Source organism: Palaemon carinicauda, chromosome 11 (genome assembly GCF_036898095.1).
Source record: "Palaemon carinicauda isolate YSFRI2023 chromosome 11, ASM3689809v2, whole genome shotgun sequence".
NCBI classification, from domain to species: Eukaryota; Metazoa; Arthropoda; class Malacostraca; order Decapoda; family Palaemonidae; genus Palaemon; species Palaemon carinicauda.
In genome coordinates this window covers 34656192-34678607 of record NC_090735.1, presented here as the reverse complement: position 1 = coordinate 34678607, position 22416 = coordinate 34656192, and the positions used below count along the sequence as shown (strand labels likewise).

At 38.5% G+C, this 22416-nt stretch overlaps 3 protein-coding genes across 5 annotated transcripts; 2 read left to right on the top strand and 1 right to left on the bottom strand.

The window, feature by feature from the left end:
* Positions 1-2141: 2141 nt before the first annotated feature.
* Positions 2142-22254, top strand: LOC137649671 (seminal vesicle major clotting proteins-like). 3 transcript variants are annotated; one of them, XM_068382643.1, is made up of 5 exons: positions 2189-2335; positions 13401-13647; positions 14145-16333; positions 21440-21523; positions 21698-22254. In XM_068382643.1, exons 3-4 carry the CDS (start codon positions 14948-14950, stop codon positions 21446-21448), a joined length of 1395 nt encoding a protein of 464 aa, XP_068238744.1. In that variant the 5' UTR covers positions 2189-2335; positions 13401-13647; positions 14145-14947; the 3' UTR covers positions 21449-21523; positions 21698-22254. The 3 variants fall into 3 exon arrangements, with proteins under 3 accessions (XP_068238743.1, XP_068238744.1, XP_068238742.1); XM_068382642.1 differs by lacking the exons at positions 2189-2335; positions 21440-21523; positions 21698-22254 and adding an exon at positions 2142-2168 and having other exon boundaries at positions 14145-17697; XM_068382641.1 differs by lacking the exons at positions 21440-21523; positions 21698-22254 and having other exon boundaries at positions 14145-17697.
* LOC137649246 (putative golgin subfamily A member 6-like protein 3) lies at positions 14229-14771 on the top strand. Its single transcript, XM_068382233.1, has one exon. It carries the CDS (start codon positions 14229-14231, stop codon positions 14769-14771), a length of 543 nt encoding a protein of 180 aa, XP_068238334.1.
* Positions 21891-22337, bottom strand: LOC137649245 (uncharacterized). Its single transcript, XM_068382232.1, has one exon. It carries the CDS (start codon positions 22335-22337, stop codon positions 21891-21893), a length of 447 nt encoding a protein of 148 aa, XP_068238333.1.
* Positions 22338-22416: the final 79 nt, after the last annotated feature.

The window sequence follows — 22416 nt, the reverse complement described above, 5'->3', positions numbered from 1 at the left end:
GTTGGGACAAAGCCCTCAGAATGATATTGAGAGTTAAATGGCATAACAGGATTAGAAAGGAAACTATAAGAGATTACTCGAGTGACATAAGTGGATGAGATCATGATGGGCAGTAGATGGAGAGGGTTTGTGCATGCTCTCTGCACTCCCCAAGAGCGATTAGGTCACCAAACGTTGGAAGAGTTGGAAGACCCAGGCCTATATGGCTGATGACTATGAAGAGTGAAGTAGATGATGATGAATGTTGAAGCATTGAATTAAAAGCTCAAGATAGAGACGACTGGTTAAATCTAATCGAGGCCCTTTGCGTCAACAGGCGTAAGAGTAGATGATGATGATGATTGTTAGGAGCCAGTTGAAGGGGTACTGTTTTACCATTGTTTGGAAATAACCACCTTTTACCTCTTAATCATGTTCTACAAACACTTATAGCTGTTCCGTTGGACGAGGCTCGAAGAGATGGGAATTGAAATCTCATCAAATCTCTTCAAACAAACAGCTTAAGATGATTTGCTTACAGATTTGGATACAGAGGTAGATCTTGTTGAAATCCCTGCTGAAACAGGGATCTATTTGACGAGAAACAATTGAATGGACAAACAATTGTTTCGCAGCTGTTCAAGTGTTGCCTACCAGGAAGATTTCAGCAAATATTTCTTTTATATATTGATATTACAAGTCAATATCTGATTTATAGTGGAATGGTCACGAGTAATATTTAATAAATGTGATTAAGAGGTTTAGATGGTGAATCGTTTTATGATAGCAGGATGAACTGGATAGGATTCAACAAAATTCTCTCTCTCTCTCTCTCTCTCTCTCTCTCTCTCTCTCTCTCTCTCTCTCTCTCTCTCTCTCTCTCTCTCTCTGTCTTAGTTCTTATATGCATTGATTATTTAAATATCTCTCTCGCTCTCGTTTTACATTGTTCACAATTCATTGTTTATGGAGTGGGAGATGCATATACGTGCGTACTCTACGATAATGAAACTACGAATACACCACGGTTGTATAAACAATCCAGGAATCATGTTTTCTCCAGAGTGTTTTTTCGAAACTGAAGCATTTCCAACAGCGTCTTACCTTAAAGAATTTCAAAATACCATCTAATGAGCAAAGTATTGCTTTAGTAACAGAGGATACGCAACAGAATTGCTTGTTTTGAGGATAATAGGCAAACGAAAGTAAGTTACTACTTAGTACAGTAAATTACTTGAAATGAATAATCCACAGAAATTCCCACTTTAAAGAATGGCTGGTATCAATTACTATTGCAGCTTTGCTACCAGATAATCTAAAAGCATTAATTATATCAAGGACTGTAAGAAAAAAAAATCTGAGCATGGTGGCACTTAGGGCTTATAATTTTGTTATAAGCATCATTTTAAGTTTGGCAGGTATGTGTAATCAAATGACTATAATGAACGTCTTTTATGTCTTCAAAACAGATTTTGTCATAGACAATGATCTGTATTTTCTAACGTATTATAGTAGCAATGATTTTGATTTGAATAATTTATAAACACTTGATAAGGCTGCTATTCAAATTTCGTTTTGAAATGCAGAGACCTGAAAAATGTTCATCAAACAGTACGGTCTCTTCGACATAAATTGTAAAAAATATGTTCAATTTATTTTAATTGCAAAATGAAGAAAACATTTCTATAACAGTATGTGGTAAATGGGTTTTGAAACCTAATGTCAAAAATAATTAGAGCAAAATTGATGGTCTGTAGGTATTTTCAAAAAGGAAATTTTCTTGTATTAATTAACATGTAGCCATCTGGAGAGAGAGAGAGAGAGAGAGAGAGAGAGAGAGAGAGAGAGAGAGAGAGAGAGAGAGAGAGAGAGAGAGAGAGAGATTTTTAAGGAATTTTGATTTCTAATATGATTGCTTTTTTCAAACCCGATTTTTACAAGTTGTTCCAAAATTTGAAATGCTAATATTTTGTAAGTCTTCCGGATTTGATAAAATTGTATCTCTTTCATAAGGTTTCATAAACTCTAACTGAATGTTTTTCTAAGTTTTCACTTCTAGCAGATGTTGTTTACTACTAAGACTGTATTTCGCGATCCTTGTTTGTTTCAGCCAGTCAACTTTCGTTTTAATTTCTTTAGGGTCTAAGGTATAGTTTTGCATACTACTGTGGGTGGAAGAACTAAATGAGGTGAGGTTCTCTTTCTGGTTCAATTATTTTTACTTATAGTTTGTGATATCTGGCTCGTCTCCATTATTATTTGGATATCGTTATCGCGGTTAGATTATCCACCTTGCTTTTAAATGCCCAGTGTTGGAAACCGACTATTACTGCTACAGAACTTTGTACATTTTAAGGTATGTGTAAGGAAACCTAGACAGGATTGGGCTTTGGAAGTTTGCACATCATATTACAGTCATACCAATTTTGATTTGAGTTTAATTACTGTGCCTTTTCACTTGGAATTTACTAAAATACTTTGTCTACCAGTACACTATGGGTACTGTTTACACACCCGTAATACATTGTTCCATTATTTTTTTCTATCTAGAGGGAAAACCTGATCAAGTTACGGTTAATGACTTGAGTTGGTGAAGATAATTTGTTCAGCGTAATTTTAGCTATCGATGAATATATCGGATATATCAATAAGGACACAAGTTTCATTTGCATTTACAACAATGCATGTTACGTCACAGTTCCTGATTCATTTGGAGTCTGATAGAAGATTTCCTGGTATTTCTTAGTGACTGTGCTTTTACGATTTAATATTTCATTTGTACTAAGTTTTGTAGAAATAAGTAATTCAACCAAGCTCGTCTAGCGTTGAGACCTAATGCATTTTGATTTGACGGCAAATGAAATTTGCATGAAAAGGGAAATCTTTGCCAGGAGAAAGTTTTAGTTTGAGTATTTGAGCCTTTGACTTTGTTTCCTTCGTTATTTTTAGCTTAACATTATTTTTGTTTATGGTCATTGTTTGAGGTGTTGTTTAGTTTTGCACTAGATTCTTCCAGTTGCTTTATTTTTTTTCTCTAGACTGTTGAAGTTGCTGGTGGAATTTGAGCTAGGCTCTTAAAGTCTGTTTTATTTTTTATTTTTGATGGTTAAAGTTTCTGGCGAGGCTTTTTTTTCCCGAAAGACTGAAAGAAATTAGGCTTTTAAAGAGGAAACTGAAGATTTTCGTGTTTTCTAAGTGCTTTGATAATGTAGATTTGACAATAAACGAGCAATATGTAACGGGAAAAATGCTGAATACCTTAGAATATATACGATAAAACTACTTACTAAAGGTTCTGTATAGAGTGGAATTTTCTTGCACTATAGGACCAGAAAAACAGCTGGTAAATTAAAATAAAGTAACGGTAAATGTGGTTTGAGTAAGCTTCCAGGGATGCCAGAGTAGCTCCTCAAACTTAAGCTTTGGATTATTATTTTAGCTACTGGTTACGGTTATGGCCAGGATCTGTAAGTTGCTTGTATGGTTTAATGTTGCTTTGGCTAGAATTAGTGAACGGTTAGTGTCTTAAGTGAGTTTCCTTAGGTTGCTATGGAACTGCGTACGCCCATGATATACAATAACTTAAGCTATTGGTGCTAGGGGTCAAAATGTTGCATATAAGAATCTTGGCTATCCTTTTAAGGTTCCTAGAGATGTTCTTGTCCATGAACCCACTCTTTTCAGGACTTCGTTTACTTCGTATATTTTTAAGGGTGTGGTTTACAATATCTAGGAAACCTGGTGCAGTCGAGTGTAATTTATTTAGAACCATCAGCTTAATGAGTCAAATCGTTAAATTTATACTGAAATTAATTTCAAACAGAATAAAAAAAATTTAAATCTAGAAATTACTGAAGAACAGCACGATTCTTTTAAGGATCAAGCTACTAGAAGTGTTATTTTTATCTAAAAAAATAACTGAAAGATCTATTTGAATTGTGAAAAGATGTTTGTGCTTAATTGATGATGAGAAAGTATTTGATGAAGTGAGGCCCACAGACCGAATAGAAATACTGCTAAGATAAAACCTAGATGACAAGGACATCAAGACTCCTTACCAAATTATACTGAGCTAACTGGCTGCAGTCAACATAGATAACAATCTGATTCTATGTATAGAAATAGAGAGAGGAGTGCGCCAGGGATGTGTTTTGTCCCTAGATCTATTCACAATATATGGGGAAATTATCTTGAGAGACATAATAGGTATGGAAGGTATTAGGACTGAAGGAGTCAATAAGAAGTAACATTCGTTATGCAGAGGGCACTGTAATCGGTGTTGAGACTAATGGATGCAGTGAATAGGGAGAGCGATTTAATGGGACTAAGAATAAATGTAAAAAGAAGAGGGAAATTGAAGTGGTAGTGATATCAAAGACTCCAGAACGTCCAATATGCAAGAAAAACAATGAAAGAATAAAGCAATAGAACAATGTTGTTTACCAAGGTTGTATGGTGTCTCGAGAGGGTATAACAAAACGGGAGATAGAGAGGAGAATCCTGATAGCCAAAAATGCCATAAAACCATGAAAATCTACTTTTCAAATAATAGAAATGGTCCACAAAGAAGAATTAGTTTTAAGAACATCTGTATGATCTACTCTTATATATTGATCAGAGAGCTGGACAAAAACAAGAGCTGGGAAAGAACTTAAATACAGCAGAAATGTGGTTTCACATAATGGTGCTCAAAGAATATCTTGAAGGGACAGAGTAACAAATGAGAAGGTAATGGCAATATTTAGAATGCTGAAAGCAATGGTAAATGAAATAAGAGACTACAGAGTTTTTTGGTCACATCATAAGAAGAGAGAAAACAGGGCACCTATGCCTCACTGGAAGGATAAAGAGGAGGAGATCGAGCGGGAGGCATGGAGGCGACTGGCCGCCAATGTACACTACAGGACACGGCACTTCATGGATGATGGATTATAACTAGTTTTATTATGGTTGCTGGTTCTTTCTTGATAGGCCTTTAGGGTTTTTGCTGTGGGTTGTTGCTAGGTGCTTAAGATCGCTGGAGTAGTTTTTGTGATGGATGATGCATTTTGATTGCTTCTAAGGTTTCTGGTATGATTTTTTGTCAAGCTTCTGAGGATTTTGGTATGCATTGTTGCTAGGCCCCATTGTAGCCGGTCTTTTTACTTATTCTTTTTCACTAGTTTTTGATAGTAAGTAAAAAAACAAAGAGGGGGGTGGGGTGGTTGTCAATCTTTATGGTTGTGAGTAACATTTTGTACTAAGATTTCAGGTTACATGACAAGATTTAGGCCATGTTCTTGATTTGCTGCTTGGCTTTGCTAAGGTCCCAAAATCTTCAGTTACGGTTATTATTTTAAAACGGCTATAAGAGTATTTCTGTCTTGGATTTTTATCCCAATAAATTTTTCTTAAAAGTGTATTCCATATGATATTGATTGAAGTAAATGCAAGTCAGCTGTTGATTTTAAGTATGGCATAGAAAGTATTTATGCTTTGCGGAGTCTTTAAAGATGCAGTATTTTGGATTAAACTGCAACATAATTGCTACAACATATAACTTTGAAATATTTTGGCTTAAGATAGTGTAAAAAGCCTAATTTTGTATGATGAAATATTTGTTCATTGAGATAATCCTAGGTCTAGTAATGTTACAATTCCAGTTAAAACTTAGTGCCCTACTTATAGATAACGTAAGACTGTTCAGTTCAAGACTGAACACCATTAATTTCCTTAAAAGGAAAATTTAGGATGTAGCTCACTTCAGTGGACACAGAAGATAGTAGAAAATTTAGCTTGAAAGTTTACACAATTTTTCAGTTTGTTTCGTATTTCCATCTTTAAAAGCAAAAAAAAAAATACCGTTAAAAAAACAAAAAATAAGTTAGAAAGAAGCAAATTTATAGTTTAAAAAAAATAGAAAATTACCTTTTTTTCTTATCACTGGTCGCAGGGTAATGTATAAATATTTTTGTTCTGGTTTCTTTAAGTCTTTTGATTCTTAAAAAACTTTTCATATTTATGCAAAACACGATCTGCAAATATAATTGAAACAAACTTCCAATTTGTATGCATAACTTAGGAAATGCTATTTCACTGTCCACCAAAGGGCTCCTCTTTAGGTCATGCTTTGATTGTTTTAAATAGATTCCATCTAAGTGAAATATATTCTTATTTTGTAAAACTTGTGTCGGTATTTAAAGTAGAGTGGATGACAAAATATTGAAAGTTGCTGGTTAAATATTTTACATATTTTAGGATTTTGATTTAAAATATGACTGCTTAGATAGGAGCAACGCTTTAACTTCTTAAAAGCTATTGGATCTGGTTAATCATTTTTTTTTTTCAATGTCTCGCAACACTCTGGAATTAGTGTATTCCCATATAAATGCGTTCCTTTTTTATATGAAAAAAAAGTATTTATTCCTTTTTCTAAATCAAAATCATTCAAACTTGATCTTTTCAAGGCATGATGTGTCTACACTCTACAGGAGAACTGAGTTCTTTAACTAACTATATTGATGATCCCTAAAGGTGAAAGATATGTTTCATTGCCACTATCTCTCCAAGTGCAAAAGTCCCTAAGGAGATATTGCAACAAGTGTACCTCTCGTAGTGTTTCATTTATCATTACATCGAGGATCTTGGCATCGTACCTTATTCTCTTAACTGTACTTCCTTGTTAGCTTTCTTATTACCTTTTGATTTTTCTTGTCTTTTTCGATGTTGCTAACCAATATTTCTGAACTTTCATCTTATAATGAAACTACCAAAGGATTTTCGCCTGTGCACTAGTCTTTGAATTGCTTTTTTTTTTCTTTAGGACCCAGTGCCCGGTAGTATAGCACAGATTCGTAAATCCAGTTCGAAGCATGCAAGTTAATCATCAGAAGTCCATTTCAAATCACTGATTGAGAGGAGGTCCGTGAGAGTTAGTGCGGTTACTTACTTTACTTTAAGGGCTGCTTTTCCGGTTCTGTACAGCAGGAGAACCCTACTCTCTACAGGACCTCCACAGTCGTTTTATCATGTTAGTTCGAGAGCGTTCAAAATTTCGCATGGCGTATTGCTCATTTACTGTTAAATAGTCACAATCGAAGCACTCGAGGAATAAGAAAGTCTTTCTCTTTCCCAGTGCCTCCTCCAATTTGGATATATGTAACTTGTTGTTCTGGCTTTAACTACGCAGTGTGGCCATATCCATTTCAAGTTCAATTCGTTTTTATCACTGATGTTTGTCACTATAAACACACTTCTTATGATAGTACCTTTGTAATCACATCCTATCCCCCCCCCCTGGGTTTCCACATTGGAAACATCACAGAGCGTCAGTCAGACAAGGTATACTTTTAGTTGTCACTTTAGTCTCTCCTTGACATTAACTAATATCTTTTCAAGGTGCTGTTTTGGTATGCGATCTCATTTATGGCTTGATCTCGGAAATTATTCTTTTGCTTTGGTATGCGATTTCCATATTGTTAACAGGTAAAAAATAACAAGAAAAGAAATTTTAATGGTTCTTGCTTCGCCGTACGCTTGCTTCCCTCGCGAAAAATAAAAACATAAGCTACGTATGCACTGGCAAGCGGTAATGTTGAGTTGCGCACGCTAACATCAATGATTGATTATTATTTCTTAGATAATTATTCCCAGTACATATTTTATTTTTTTAGAAAATTTAATGGTTCTTGTTTCGCCGTGAAGTGAAGCGAGATCGCTACTATCAGGTGAGATAGCATACCAAAGCAAAAGCATGACTTTGAGATCGCATACCAAAACAGCATCCTCTTCAATGATTTCATAAACGAGAAACATAAGCTGAAAACACGGCCAAGGGCGAGTGGTCTACAGAGCTCCGCGCAAACACTTCTTCACTCCGCAATGTTCAAGCTAGTGTGATAAGATATGAATTAGTAGCCTGCTGTTGGTGCACCTCTCACGGTACACTGTAAGAGTTTCTTTAAGGGATTGTAGTGCTCATTCGATCCACAACTGCGTTATTTTCCAGCCCTCCACGTGCCTTCGTTCCCCTTTAACTTTCTGCTGTGCAACCTCTTTAATTAGGCTATTAATTTTTCTGATGAAGATGCAAGGTTTCACTCTAGTTACACATGAGTAAAATTGGATTTCAGTCCCAAGTGTCAGTCTGAGTTTAATTAGATACCAATAATAATTTTACTATCATCGGTCATAGAGTAGGTGATATGTTGAAAATTATCATTTCTTAGCAATTAATCCTCTGTATTCTATAAAAAAATAATAGGGCCCTCACACTCTCATCTACATCGTCGGGAGAAATATATGCCACATGTTTTAGCCAGTAATAGATGAAGTAAGCCATATTCAAAATATCTGTTGAAAATAAAAACGCTAAATTTCATGAAATAAAACAGACTTCAATAGAGACTTCTGACGCTGATATGATTACCATAACATAAAACTGGCACCGTAAGATATCAGTAACGTCCACAGTGGTCTTGTAAAGCATGGTCAAGAAAACTTTGCTGTAATTTAGCATAGCTTACCCCTCCTCCGGCCCCTCCCACTTACAGATTCGAACCAAATATATCCTTTTAACGTTTCTAATGTTCATTTTAGTTTTGAAACTGCAACAAAAGTTCACGTAAACTTGGTCACCGCAACAGGTGTAAAACTTGTTAATCACCATGTATATACTAAAAATTGATTGTGTAGATTGTGTGATATATCAATCGAAAACTTTTATTTGTCGAATGTTTTGTCCTTGGTTAGTATTTTATTATAACAGAGAAAATGTGGAAACTTCCTTTATTGAAGGTAGTTCACAAGAAGAATTTGGGTGAAGGAATACCAGCCTCTCTTCCAGGGCACCAGCTTTTCATCTTATTGAAAATCTTATTCTCGTCCATTAACGCCTACAGCCAAGGCCGTCTCGAACAGCCCCAGATTGGAAGCTCGAGTAAGGAGTCGGGATGGTAGAGAGTTTTTGCATTGTTTGCGAAGCTATTCATTTTGATGAAATATGCACAAAAACTACCAAGGAATTTTCATAAAATAAGGCTTTCTTTGTGTGGTGGGGGGAGAGGGTCAAGTAGTACGTTGATCTCGAATTGTACTAATCACCACAATATATTTTAGTTTATTAAAATATACAACAGATTTTGTAGATTTGAGAACAAAGGCCTCAGAGGAGTATTGGGAGTTAAATGGCAGGAGGGGATTAGAAATAAAACTGTAAGAGAGATTACTCGAGTGTCATATGTAGACGAGATGATGGTGAATGGTAGATGGAGATGATTTGGACATATTCTTAGCACTTCCCAAGAGAGATTAGTTTGCCAAACTTTCATCTGGGCTCCACAAGGCACTAGAAAAGTTGTAAGACCCAGGTTTACATGACTGAGGACTATGACACGTGGCGTAGATGATGAATGGAGAAATATTTATTTAAAAGCTCAAGATAGAGACAACTGGCAAAATTTAACAGAGGCCCTTTGCGTCAATAAGCGTAAGAGGAGATGATGTTAATTATGTCTAAACATTATAAACTGTTTATTAGATTCTATGAAATTGAAAATAACAAGAATATCGCCAAATCCTTAATGTTAGAATGATGGGCTATTCAATTAATCACTTTTATCATTGCCAAAATATGGCAAAACAAACTAGCAAGACACATTTGTGTCTTGACAGTTCCAATAATTTAAGCGAGCTCTTTGGTCTGGAATTAAGAGCACTTCGGTACTTGGAAATATTGGTAACAGTAGATCGAGAGAATCAGGGTGTGACGAAGCAGGGAGAAGGTTGTGACTCAAAGGCAGGAAGCAATCAACTGAGTAGTATATTAAAGAACACCCTCCTTTATATACAAAACCTCAAGGCAACAGGAAAATACATGTTCCTGGAAATGACAATGTAACAGAGGAGAAAAGCAGACATGAATTTTCATGTTCGTTTTAGTGCGAGGGAGGAGCGCAGATACAAGCATAATATATACAAAAGGAATTATGTACAATTGTGTGACACACGGTTGGTACATGGCTCCCCCCCCCCCTAAAAATGACATACTGTACAAGTTAAATAGGTGCCCTGAATCTGGAGAGGTAGTAGTAAAAACTGCGGCGATTAGCAGCAGTGAGTGGCTGTAGAAGTCGTTGGTTGGGGTGCGAGCGAGTGGTGGATGATGGGTGGCTGTGTTGCCGCTCCGGCTCGTCACGGGGTAGGTGAGTGTGTCCTACGGCATTCATAGGCGTGTCCTACGGCATTCATAGGCGAGTGTGTCCTACGGCATTCATAGGCGTGTGTGTCCTACGGCATTCATAAGCCTACGGCATTCATAAGCGTGTGTCCTACGGCATTCATAGGCGTGTCCTACGGCATTCATAGGCCTACGGCGTTCATAGGCGTGTATGTCCTACGGCATTCATAGGCGTGTATATCCTACGGCATTCACGTCAGCTTCGGTTGAAGTTGAATAGGTGTCCTCTTCGTCACGAGTGGAGGCGTTGATGGAGGTTTTGAAGGTCATGAAGTGGCTGTCCATATGGGCACGAAGTAGGTTCACCTCACGTGGAGAGCTGTCTGCGGCAGGTTGCAGGCGAGTGATACTGGTCATTTTCCCGAGGGTGAGCGAAGCCCTTTGGTCCCCCAACGGTTGTTGAGAGAGCTGAAAAGGCGTTGCTATACGGGGGCTGGCGACGGCGAGTACTGCTGCAGAAGGTATGCGTTGACGGCGTCATAGTAACGGTGAGAGGTAGAGGGGGGGGTGGGGCGGGAGGAACGAGTCACTCCGGGGTCACCAATGTGGCGAAGAAGGGAGAAGGTTGTGTCTCAAAGGCAGGAAGCAATCAACTGAGTAGTATATTAATGAACACTCTCCTTTATATACAAAACCTCAAGGCAACAGGAAAATACATGTTCGAGGAAATGACAATGTTACAGAGGAGAAAAGCAGACATGAATTTTCATGTTCGTTTTAGTGCGAGGGAAGAGCGCAAATACAAGCATAATATATACAAAAGGAATTATGTACAATTGTGTGACACACGGTTGGTACAAGGGTTTATTAACATAATTTACAATAACGATGCCGAACACTTGTAAGAAACAAAATCATCAATGTTTACAAAGGCTTTTTTTTTTCTTTTTTTTTTTTGCCGTCCTGCTTAAGCTCGGATATTGAGGTAAAATTTGTTAAATGGGTATTCAGTATAAAAGTTGGGAATTTATTAGTCTGTACTCACAAATCAGAAGTTTTGTCTCTTGTTGTAGGCTTGTTATAGAGCTCCATAACCACCGGTAATTTTTAGACATACTCATAATGAAATTTTTTTATATATGAACATACAGAAGTCAATAGTGAAATAAATTACATGATATGCCATAACAATTGACGTCAAGAATATTTATTACGATGAAACTTTTGATTTCGTGACCAACATTGCCTAGAAAGTTTTGTTAGCTGGTAGGTTTTCACCAGACCCGAAGGAAAGAATGTCACATTTTGTTTAACAACTTATCCTTTTTTTTGTATGTGTGTGTTTGGGGGGGGTGTTAGTTTCCTGTAGCGGGTGTGCTATTAAACTTATATTCTGCCTATGAGTGTAACCTTTTGGCATCCTTGAACCTCGAAACTTACTCCAATGGCAGTTACATAACTTTCCTTTCCTTAAGCTATGTTGTATATCCTCTATACGAAATTTTTCTTGGGCGTAAATAAGTTCCTCAAATGGTTGAATGTAACCTACCATGAAGATGAAGCTAGCATAATCTGGTCTTTAAATTTATTTAATGAAATAATCTATTAATTTTTCTGTAAAATATTCTTTAGATTTTGTAACTTATACGAATCTGAGACATCCTTTTCCAGATTAGTGTAGTTTTGTAGTAATTCATAAAACTTGAATGCAAAAAAAAGTTATCGTTTATTCTTTTATGTAGTTAATGATTTGGCTTTAGTGTATATCATTTTAGGAATATTGATTGTGGTCTCTTGTTTCACGAATACAAAAGCGTTTTTTAAAACTGGGGTGCTTTCTGAATTGCTGTGATCATCCTATTTTTAAAAGAACAAATACAAATTACTTTGAAAAAATTGTTATATCTACCTACAAAAGCTAGTCTACCTTTCTCCAGACAAATTTCAGCATTGTGACTTAATATTTTCCTCTTGTCAGTTCCTAGCTTTCCTGTTTACCATATGTAATGTTTCAAAACCAGCACTGACAATTTCCTTTTACCAACATATTAATGACCTATTTCAATTGTGTGATATAATTCTTTCAGACTTTACATATTTTTCTCTTGCTTGGTTTTGATAAATTTCATATTTTGTTGGAAATTTTCAAATTTTTTCAGTTAAAGCTCCGGGTGTCCTGCCAGTAGCATGTTCTTTTCATATTTTGTTCTACTACAATTGTCCTCTGTAGTTTTTCACACTGCGTAAGTTTTCTGCACTTTAGCACTCTTTTCTTGCAATTTTGTATTCCAGAGTTTGAGCCTTTTTTAAACTTACAGTTCAAAAACTCTAGTGGATTTTTCTATTGACACTGGGAAAAGAAATGCCCAAAATTTAGTTTTACTATAAATAGACATAACTTAGTTTCTTAAGGTTCGTTATACACCTTTTTAATTACTTTGGTGTAAATTAAAGTAGATTTTTAACGCTATAGTTACGAATTCCATTATGAACCCATTCTACAATGAATTAATCCTATCTATCAATTTTGCCATGCAAAACTTTGCATAAACTAGAATTATTGGCATTTTGTAATGCAATGCAATGACTTTTTAATGTAATTTATAACGAGTAAATTTTGTGTATTGGAAATTTTCTGCGTCATAAAACTAATCGTACTTATGTTTATCCTTTTTTTCAATGATCCATGAAGACTTCATATAGTTAACGTCCAAGACTAATCGTAGTTTTCTCTTTATTAACAAATGATGGAAACTTTATATAGCTAACGCTCTGGGTTATGATAATTTTGAGAAATTATGAGGATGAGGTACGGTTTACAATTTTAATTACTTAACAGACTGAAGTTTAAAAACGTCCTAATGGTTATCACAAATTGTACAATACCTTTAGTGTTATAATTAATATTAAGATTTAGGTTTGTCTTTTTACTTGTGATTTGCGGCATTCATAAGGACCTTTAAGGAATCCTAGCGAATTAACTTATGAGATGGAAGACTAAAGACGTATGCTCCATACGTCCACAAAGTCTTAGGAATATTTTTTCGTACAATGGCAAAATGGATAAAATTGTGTAGTGGAAGTATATGATTGGGCCCTTTTTTTTTTCTTTTTTTTTTCCTGGAAAGAAACTATTTATAATTTCTCATCATCAGTGTTGCCTGACTAATGAATATCGGCATGCTAACATTTTTATCACTAATAAAACTTGTACGCCGACAAGAGTCATCGTTACTTACCATAAAAGATTTTTTTTTTTTCGCAGGAAACTGCATTGAGCACCAGTCGACAGGAAAGTCATTTTACTCCCCGACCACGTTGCCTAACTAATGAATGTAAAGATATAGGACAGTCAAGTATCATTGGTACTTTGCATTTTTTTCCTCGCTGGTAACTTGTACTTTGGCAGTACGTGCATCGAAGGTAAACTGTTGAAAAGTGCATACATTAGAGCCAGGAGATTATGTTGCGCAGAGTGGGGGCCCCGGCACAGCCACTCTAAGTACACTATGGTAAGCTAACTGATCTACATTAAAAAGTTAACGTATTATAAATATCACAAGTTTTCTAATTATATAACCATACACTTATCTATAACTTTTACTAATCATACACTTTCATGTATCATTTCTAATACTTTTTAAATGTGACAAATAAATCTTGCACGTATATCATGAAAATTAAATGAAAGAAATAATCATAAGAAAATAGCACTTAATTTTTTTGAGCTGAAAATAAGTTTATAAAATTCATATGCAATAGTTTAAAATATATAACAATCGAATAAAAATGGCAATTTATTACATTACTCTACCTCAGTTTTTGTATTTATTCCAGTTGTAAGTTTCAAATAACTAAAGGAAACCCAAAAATAAAGCATTTAGTATACTGATAACAACTCCAACATTATGATCTTTAATGATATCTAGGATTCATCACTACCTTTAATCAGTGAACAAAGGCCACAGGCTCATTATTTTATATACTAATAACCTGTTATCTAATTGAGGTGAGTGAGCGGCTGGAGGAGGGAGGAGATGGCTGAGCGGCTGGAGGAGGGAGGAGATGGCTGAGCGGCTGGAGGAGGGAGGAGATGGCTGAGCGGCTGGCGGAGGTGGGTGAGCGGCTGGCGGAGGGGGATGAGCGGCTGGCGGAGGGGAATGAACGGCTGGTGGAGGGGTATCAACAACTGATAGAGAGGGATCAACAGCTGGTGGAGAGGGATCTACGTATATCGGAGAGGGAGAAGCGGCTGATGGAGAGGGATCGACGTATATCGGAGAGGGAGCAACGGCTGAAGGAGAGGGATCAACGGCTGAAGGAGAGGGATCAACGTATATCGGAGAGAGATCAACGGTTGGTGGAGAAAGGTGGTGAAATTATGGATAGAGAAAAACAGCTGATGGAGAAACGTCAACAAATAATGGAAAGGATTAAAAGCAAAGTGTTGATGAAGCCTATTGGTCAAGGTGCCGATCAAGGACAAGGTGTGGATCTGCATGAAGGCCCAGGTAAAGGTGCAGATCAGGGACAAGGTGCAGATCAGGGACAAGGTGCAGATCAGCATGAAGGCCCAGGTAAAGGTGTAGATCAGGGCCAAGGTGCATATCAAGGACAAAGGTGTAGATCAGCATAAAGGCCAAGGTAAAGGGCCAGAGCAGGTACGAAGTGCAGATTAGGGACAAGGTGTGGATGGGCATGAAGGCCCAGGTGAAGGTGCAGATCAGGGACAAGGTGCAGATCAGGGAAAAAGTATGGCTCAGCATGAAAGCCCAGGTATAGGTGCAGATCAGGGCCAAGGTAAAGATCATCATGAAGGCCCAGGACAAGGTGCAGATCAGGGCCAAGGTGCAGATCAGGGCCAAGATGCAGATCAGCATGAAAACCCAAGCCATGGTGTGGATCGAGGCCGAGGTGCACATTAGCATGAAAGCCCAAAACAAGGTGCGGATTAGGGGCAAGGTGCGGATCAGTGGCAAGGTGCGGATCAGCGGCAAGGTGCAGATCAGCGACAAGGTGCGGATCAGCATGAAGGCCCAGGCAAAGGTGCGGATCAGGGGCAAGGTGCAGATCAGGGCCGAGGTGCGAATCGGGGTCAAGGTGCGGATCAGCATGAAGGCCCAGGCAAAGGTGGGTATCAGCATGAAGGTCCAGGCAAAGGTGCGAATCAGGGGCAAGGTGCAGATTGGAGGCAAGGTGCAAACCAGGGCCAAGCTATGGATCAGCATGAAGGCCCAGGCAAAGGTGTGGATCAGGGGAAAGGTGCAGATCAGGGACAAGGTGCGGATCAGGGCCAAGGTGCGGATCAGCATGAAGGACCAGCCCAAGGTGCAGATCAGGGCCCATGTGCAGATTAGGGCCAAGGTGCAGATCAGGGCCCATGTGCAGATCAGGGCCAAGGTGCAGATCAGGGCCCATGTGCAGATCAGGGCCAAGGTGCAGATCAGGGCCCATGTGCAGATCAGGGCCAAGGTGCAGATCAGCATGAAAACCCAAGCCATGGTACGGATTAAGGCCAAGTTGCGGTTCAGAGCCAAGGTGTGGATCAGGGACAAGGTGCGGATCAGCATGAAGGGCCAAACCATAGTGCAGATCAGGGGCAAGGTGCAAATCAGGCCCAAGATGCGGATCAGCATGAAGGCCCAGGCAAAGGTGGGTATCAGCATGAAGGTCCAGGCAAAGGTGCGGATCTGGGGCAAGATGCAGATAGAAGGCAAGGTGCGAATCAGGGCCAAGGTGCGGATCGGCATGAAGGCCCAAGCAAAGGTGCGGAGCAGCATGAAGGACCAGGAAAAGGTGTGGATCAGGGTCAAGGTGCAGATCAGGGACAAGGTGGGAATCAGGGCCAAGGTGCGGATCAGCATGAAGGCCCAGGCCAAGGTTCAGATCAGGGCCAAGGTGCAGCTCAGGGGCCATTTGCAGATCAGGGCCAAGGTGCAGATCAGCATGAAAACCAAAGCCATGGTACGGATCAAGGCCAAGGTGCGGTTTAGAGCCAAGGTGCGGATCATAGACAAGGTGCGGATCAGCATGAAGGGCCAAACCAAGGTGCAGATCAGGGGTAAGGTGCGGATCAGCGACAAGGTGCGGATCGGCATGAAGGCCCAGGCAAAGGTGCAAATCAGGGCCAAGGTGCGGATCAGCATGAAGGCCCAGGGCAAGGTGCCGATTAGGGCCAAGGTGCAGATGAGTGACAAGGTACGGATATGATAGACAAATTGAATGCCGAAGCAAAGATTATCAGTAGTAGTGGATGTGCCAGAGATAAATATGTATTTTTTAGCAGTGTAAAGAAGATGAAATGAGTTACAAGGCTGTTGTTGAATTAAAAGATAGATTGAGAAAACTGTGGAATCGGAAGTATATTGAGCAACTGGGAATTCAAATGGAAGTAGTGGTATCAAAACATATATCAAAGTATGAGCATTTATTAAAAGTTGGAAAAATTAAGTAAAAAATGGACAAGGTAATGATAATAGCCTTGATAAGTAAAGAGAAATACCGAATTTCGGAACAAAATATGTTTATACAAAATATATTAATTTACACGGCTGCTACTTTGTTACTTTACATGACTTCTACTTTGCGGACAGAAGAACTATTTTCCACCTTCGATGAGATTCGGCAACATAAAAACTATATTTATTGTAATCGGAAGACTCCCACTAATATTCCATTAACATAAAATGAAAGCCATTAAATATTTAGTGTTAAAGGCCACAATGATGTTGAAGATTTTATTCCTGTTTCTTTCAAGAAAATGCTCATATCAATTATTATAAATTATAAGATTTGATAAAAGATCTATACAGACTGGTAGCAGTTATATATTACACCTTATACGAGATAGTCGATGCACCTCGCATGGTTTACTATACGCAAAATTTGCAACGTTCCTTCTGCCCTATCCGTATCTGCTTTATAGCTTCTTATTCTAGCTCCCACTTGCTTCTTTTTTCTATCTAGCTATCCAAAATTTTCTAATTTTTTCCTTGGTAACAGTTTAGTTGTATAACTTAGAGTTACTTTTTCATTGGATGTCCCCACAGCCCCCTGGCTATTTAGCCAACACCCATAAATCTAGTCAAGTATGTTTATGAATTTTGATAAGTTGTATTAAATGATCTTTTCGAAGTACTTCCTCAAATTCTTACACACTCGACAAATTCTTAAACAATTTCTTGTACATATAAAACCTCAGTAAGGTATGAGATATTCTTATCAATATTATGAAGCTCTGGGAATATCATCGTCAATGGAGATATCCTCTGCATAAATCGATCGAGATAAAAAATCATCTGGGAAGAGGAGTCAAAACCTATACAAGAGTGTGTCGCTGAAGATAACCTCTGCAGATGTTGATTAAGGTATCCTCTGGAAAAGATGTTGTTGATTAAGGTATACTCTGGAAAAGATGTTGTTGATTAAGGTATCCTCTGCAAAAGATTTTGTTAATTAAGGTTTTCTCTGCAAAAGATGTTGTTGGTTAAGGTATCCTCTGCAAAAGATGTTGTTGATTAAGGTATCCTCTGCAAAATATTTTGTTAATTAAGGTATTCTCTGACAAAGATGTTGAAAAGGTTGTCTCCGGGTTGAGAGGATGAATTTTCCCAATTGTTTTTTTCTTTGCTAAAAGTCTTCCTTTTACCTATCAGAAGGCCGTGATATGTGTAGAATTCATCTCCAGCCTCTATAATGCCCCCCCCCCTGGCCATCAACGCCCCCCTTATGTTAATAGAAAAAATACGAAATATCATTAGTAATTTTCTAATTTTTATAGGTTACCCCTTTAAAACTGTTCAAAAACGTTTTCTCATATCAGTGATATCAAAGAAAATGGGCTCAGGGGAGACTATGATTTTATATCCAATATTTTCGTCATCAGACAAAAATCGTAATTTCTCGTTTTTTCTTTTTCGGGAGAGGGGTGTATTTCTTTGCTTGTCCTGCTCTTATGCCTTAAGTAATATAATATTTAGATGTTTTAGGCCATTAAGTGACATAATACCTAGAAAAACACAGAAGGTTTTTTCCCTAAATCGAAATTTTAATTTTTGGTGAATATTTATTTATAGGTATCCCTCCATCACCAGCCGGGGTTTCACTAAAGTTAATGCTCGTTTTTTTCTTTCTGTGTGCTTATTTACTGTTCGATTTTGATAAAACTTTGTCTGCTTGTTCCATATGGATAAACAAACATAATGACAGAGCGAATTTCAATTCAAGACATTAGTTTCTCACTGGTCACCAAACAACTTTTAAGTCGCTAGCTCCGATTTTCACATTTTTATTCATAAAATCCTTTATTTTCCCTGTAGGATGATAAAACTTACAGAGGATATGCCTTATTATAGTGCTAATAATGCCTCAAAATTTCATTAGCCTGCCTTGATTAGTGTATTTTTGGCAAATATTTTTACAATTAGCATCCTCTCAACCCGGAGACAACCCTTAAGGTTGCCTCTGCAGAAGATGTTGTTGATTAAGGTAGCTTCTGCTGAATATGTTGTAGATTAAGGTAGCATTTGCAGAAGATTTTGTCAATTAAGATAACCTTTGCAAAAGATGTCGATTATGGTAACCTCTTTGAAATACGTTATAGATTAAAGTAACCTCTGCAGAAGATGTCGTCGAATATGAGTCTACTAATGCTGTCATTAAGATAACCTCTGTAGAAGAGGTTGCGTTGGAGATGACCTCTTCAGAGCATGGGGCCAAACGAGGAAAGGGGATTTTTTTTATGGAAAAAATCGCTGAAGAAGATATGGTCTACAGAGATATCCTCTATAAAAGATGTAGTCAATAGAGATAACTGCAGAGGATGGAAGCCATTGATATAATCTTCACTTAAGATATATTGAATGGAGAGAACCTCTACAAAAGACGTTGTAGTGGCCTCTACAGAATACTTCATTGATGGACTTAGACTCCAGCAGAAGATATAGTCCATTGAGATAACCTCTGCAATTGTAGCTGGAGATACCCTTGCTTCACAGCGTCATGGCCTCTTGTAAACCAGAATTCGTGGGCCATTGCCAATAAAGGTGTCATTAATGGAGATGCCTTCTGCAAGAACTTGGTCAATGACTAGATTACCTCTGCAGAAGACTTAACCAATATGGATAACCTAGTATATGATCTGGTATATGGAGATAACCTCTGCAATGAGCCAACTTTTATGCAGATCTTGTTGCTGATGGAGAAAACTTGCAACCCTTATGATTTAACGACACTGAAATGTGGGCAGGTGTACCCACTGAAATGTGTTAAGACATGAAAAAAGTAATCTACCCAGTCGGCAACTTGCAATGATGGTGGTGTACCAAATCCTCAACTTACAACGATGGTGATGTAGCATCGGCAGCTTACAGTGATAGCAACGTGCCTATTTTAATGTAGGTAATGTACCCACTCTGCAACCTGCGATGGTAATGTACCCACTCTGCAGTATACCCCCTCTGTAATGGACATGTACTCATTCAAAAACATCCATTAATGATGTACCCACTGCAATCTGCAAATATAGCAATATATCCAATCTGGAAAATGTGAAGATTGTGATAAAACCACTGTAATGTCGATGGTGTACACATTGCAACATGCCATGACACCAGTGTACCCACTATAATGTGCAATGATGGTAATGTACCCAATGTAATGTTAAATTACTATGTTGCATCCACTCAAAAATATGCAATGAGAGCGATGTACCAATGGCAATGAAGGCACTGTACCAATGGCAATGTACCAATTGTAAAGAGGGTAGTGTAACTATTGCAACAAGGAAAATGTACCATCTCTGCACCAAGCCATGTGTACCCACTGTATAGTGCAATGATGAAATACCCACTGCAAAAGCAGCAGTGTAACCAATCTGTGATAATGGCAACATACCGTACCTACTCAGCCATGATGGCAATGTACCCACACAACAAAAACTGCAATGTACCCAAACGGCAATGACAGCAATCTATCCACTCTGCAATGATGGTGATCTAACCAGTTTGTAATGACAATGGTCTAACCACTGTTTTGTCTGTGATATACAATTAACCCTTGTTGTTAACTGATTCTGTCTTCAAGCATTCTGTCAATTTACACCTTCTATCTTTACAGATTCGTTCATTTGTTCCTCAGACATCCATATAGCCAATTCAGTAAAAATCAACGTATTGGCGGTGCTGCTCGTGGCCCAACGTTTTCGAATAAGTCATGCTCCTTTACACCAAGTGTTTTTATTGTAGTTTCCTTCACACATCACAACAGACCATCTTGCATTGCCTCGATCTTTCACTTGCGTAGTCTCTCACAGCGTACACATCTCTTGCTATTCTTTGTGAAAGCATTGTGTGGTTTTCCGTCTCTCAAAATCATGGCCCCAAGAGAGCTGCTTCGCCGTCTGAAGGTTCTTCTACGCAGCACAGAAGGATAATGACTCTTAAGAACAAGGTTATATTCCTTGATAAGTGTAGTGAAGGGATGTTGTATGCTGGTGTAGGACAACTTTTTGGCGTTTAACTAAAGTACCGTGAGATGCATCATGAAGAATGCAAGGAAAATTGCCGCTGTCGTGGCTGCCAGTGACCCATGCAATGCGAAGGTTGTATCGAAGATAAAAAAAAAATAAAAAAAATAAAAAAAAAAATTGCACCATCCGAATGCATAATATACTGTTTCTGTGGATCGAGGATCAGCATTGCTAGCAAATAGCCCTCAACTCTTTATTTCACCATGCTAAGAGGTAGCAAAGTCTCTGCTCTATCATTTCGCACAAGATAACCTTGGCATTTCACCAATCAAGATTCCCCCTCCCTCCACATGTCTTTCTAAGCCAGCAATGTCGGGTTTGACAAGTTTAAACTTTAAAATTACAAGGGAGTCGGCCTCTGCTTGAGAAGACCATTTCGGAGGAAAGGTTCAAGCCGAAACAAGTCTAGAATAGGGAGAAAACTGTTAAGTTTATGAACTTCATATAAAATTCTTAAATATTTGCTTCCTTGACTTAAATTGTAGAAGTGGTACGTACGCTTGACATTAAACTTCGGTGTAATTAGTATAGAAATTAAAGTTGTAATTTTGAATAAGTTTATGAACATTTATCAGTAAATAACTGTTTTCTTGATTTAAATTGCTGTGGCTTACTGTAAGTAAGCTTAACAAAAATGTTAATAAGCGTATGAACTGTACACATAGAAATTTCATTAAGTTATATAAATAATATTTATTTCACTTGTGTAATTATACTCATTACAGTATTATTAGTACTATATACATAGTATTCATAAGATTTTTGTTGCTTCACAGGTTTTTTGAAAGAAGATGCTTCCAAAGACTTTCCATAGCCCAGGAGGAACACCGTGCTCCCGGTTTCAAGGCAGCTAAGGTCAGGTAGGCTAATGATGTAAATTTTTGGGAATTATCTAATTCTAATGCCTGTAATTCTTTAGAATTATTGGTTGCTTATTGAAGAAAAAATATGTGTTACATTATCTATCATGACAGCACTTTACGAAATATTACAAAACCACATTCTAATAATTGGGCTTTTGCTGTGTTCCCCAGGATGGTGCACTTTGATTTTGGTTGAAACAACGCAGGACATCTTATTTGCCATGAGATGTTACAGCGGTTAGAAGATTTAAAGCAGTAGGCCTACAGCATTCACCTAGGGTGCATGCCATGAGGTTCACAAGTTTATGGATGAGGGTTTTGTAGCCCACAACATGAGATGAAGAAGGCAGTTAAGAAGCTCCCTTCACAATGTTTTTATACCTCGTGTAAAACTTCCACAATCATCTCCTCCTCCAACCACCGAGCCACCATCATCTCCTCCTCCAACCACCGAGCCACCATCCCCACCTCCTCCAACCACCGAGCCACCATCCCCACCTCCTCCAACCACCGAGCCACCATCCCCACCTCCTCCAACCACCGAGCCACCATCCCCACCTCCTCCAACCACCGAGCCACCATCCCCACCTCCTCCAACCACCGAGCCACCATCCCCACCTCCTCCAACCACCGAGCCACCATCCCCACCTCCTCCAACCACCGAGCCACCATCCCCACCTCCTCCAACCACCGAGCCACCATCCCCACCTCCTCCAACCACCGAGCCACCATCGCCACCTCCTCCAACCACATCGTCGCCGTCGCCGCCGCCTCCAACCACCGAGTTGCCGTTGCCGCCGCCTCCAAGCATCGAGTCGCCGTCTGCATTGCCTCCTTCAAGCACGTCGTCGCCGTAACAGCCGCCTCCTCCAAGCACCGAGCTGCCATCA

Coding starts and splice junctions, on each gene's coding strand:
- LOC137649671 (XM_068382642.1), top strand. CDS start 14,948: ATGAAGGCCCAGGACAAGGTGCAGATCAGGGCCAAGGTGCAGATCAGG.
- LOC137649245 (XM_068382232.1), bottom strand. CDS start 22,337: ATGCTTGGAGGCGGCGGCAACGGCAACTCGGTGGTTGGAGGCGGCGGC.
- LOC137649246 (XM_068382233.1), top strand. CDS start 14,229: ATGGCTGAGCGGCTGGCGGAGGTGGGTGAGCGGCTGGCGGAGGGGGAT.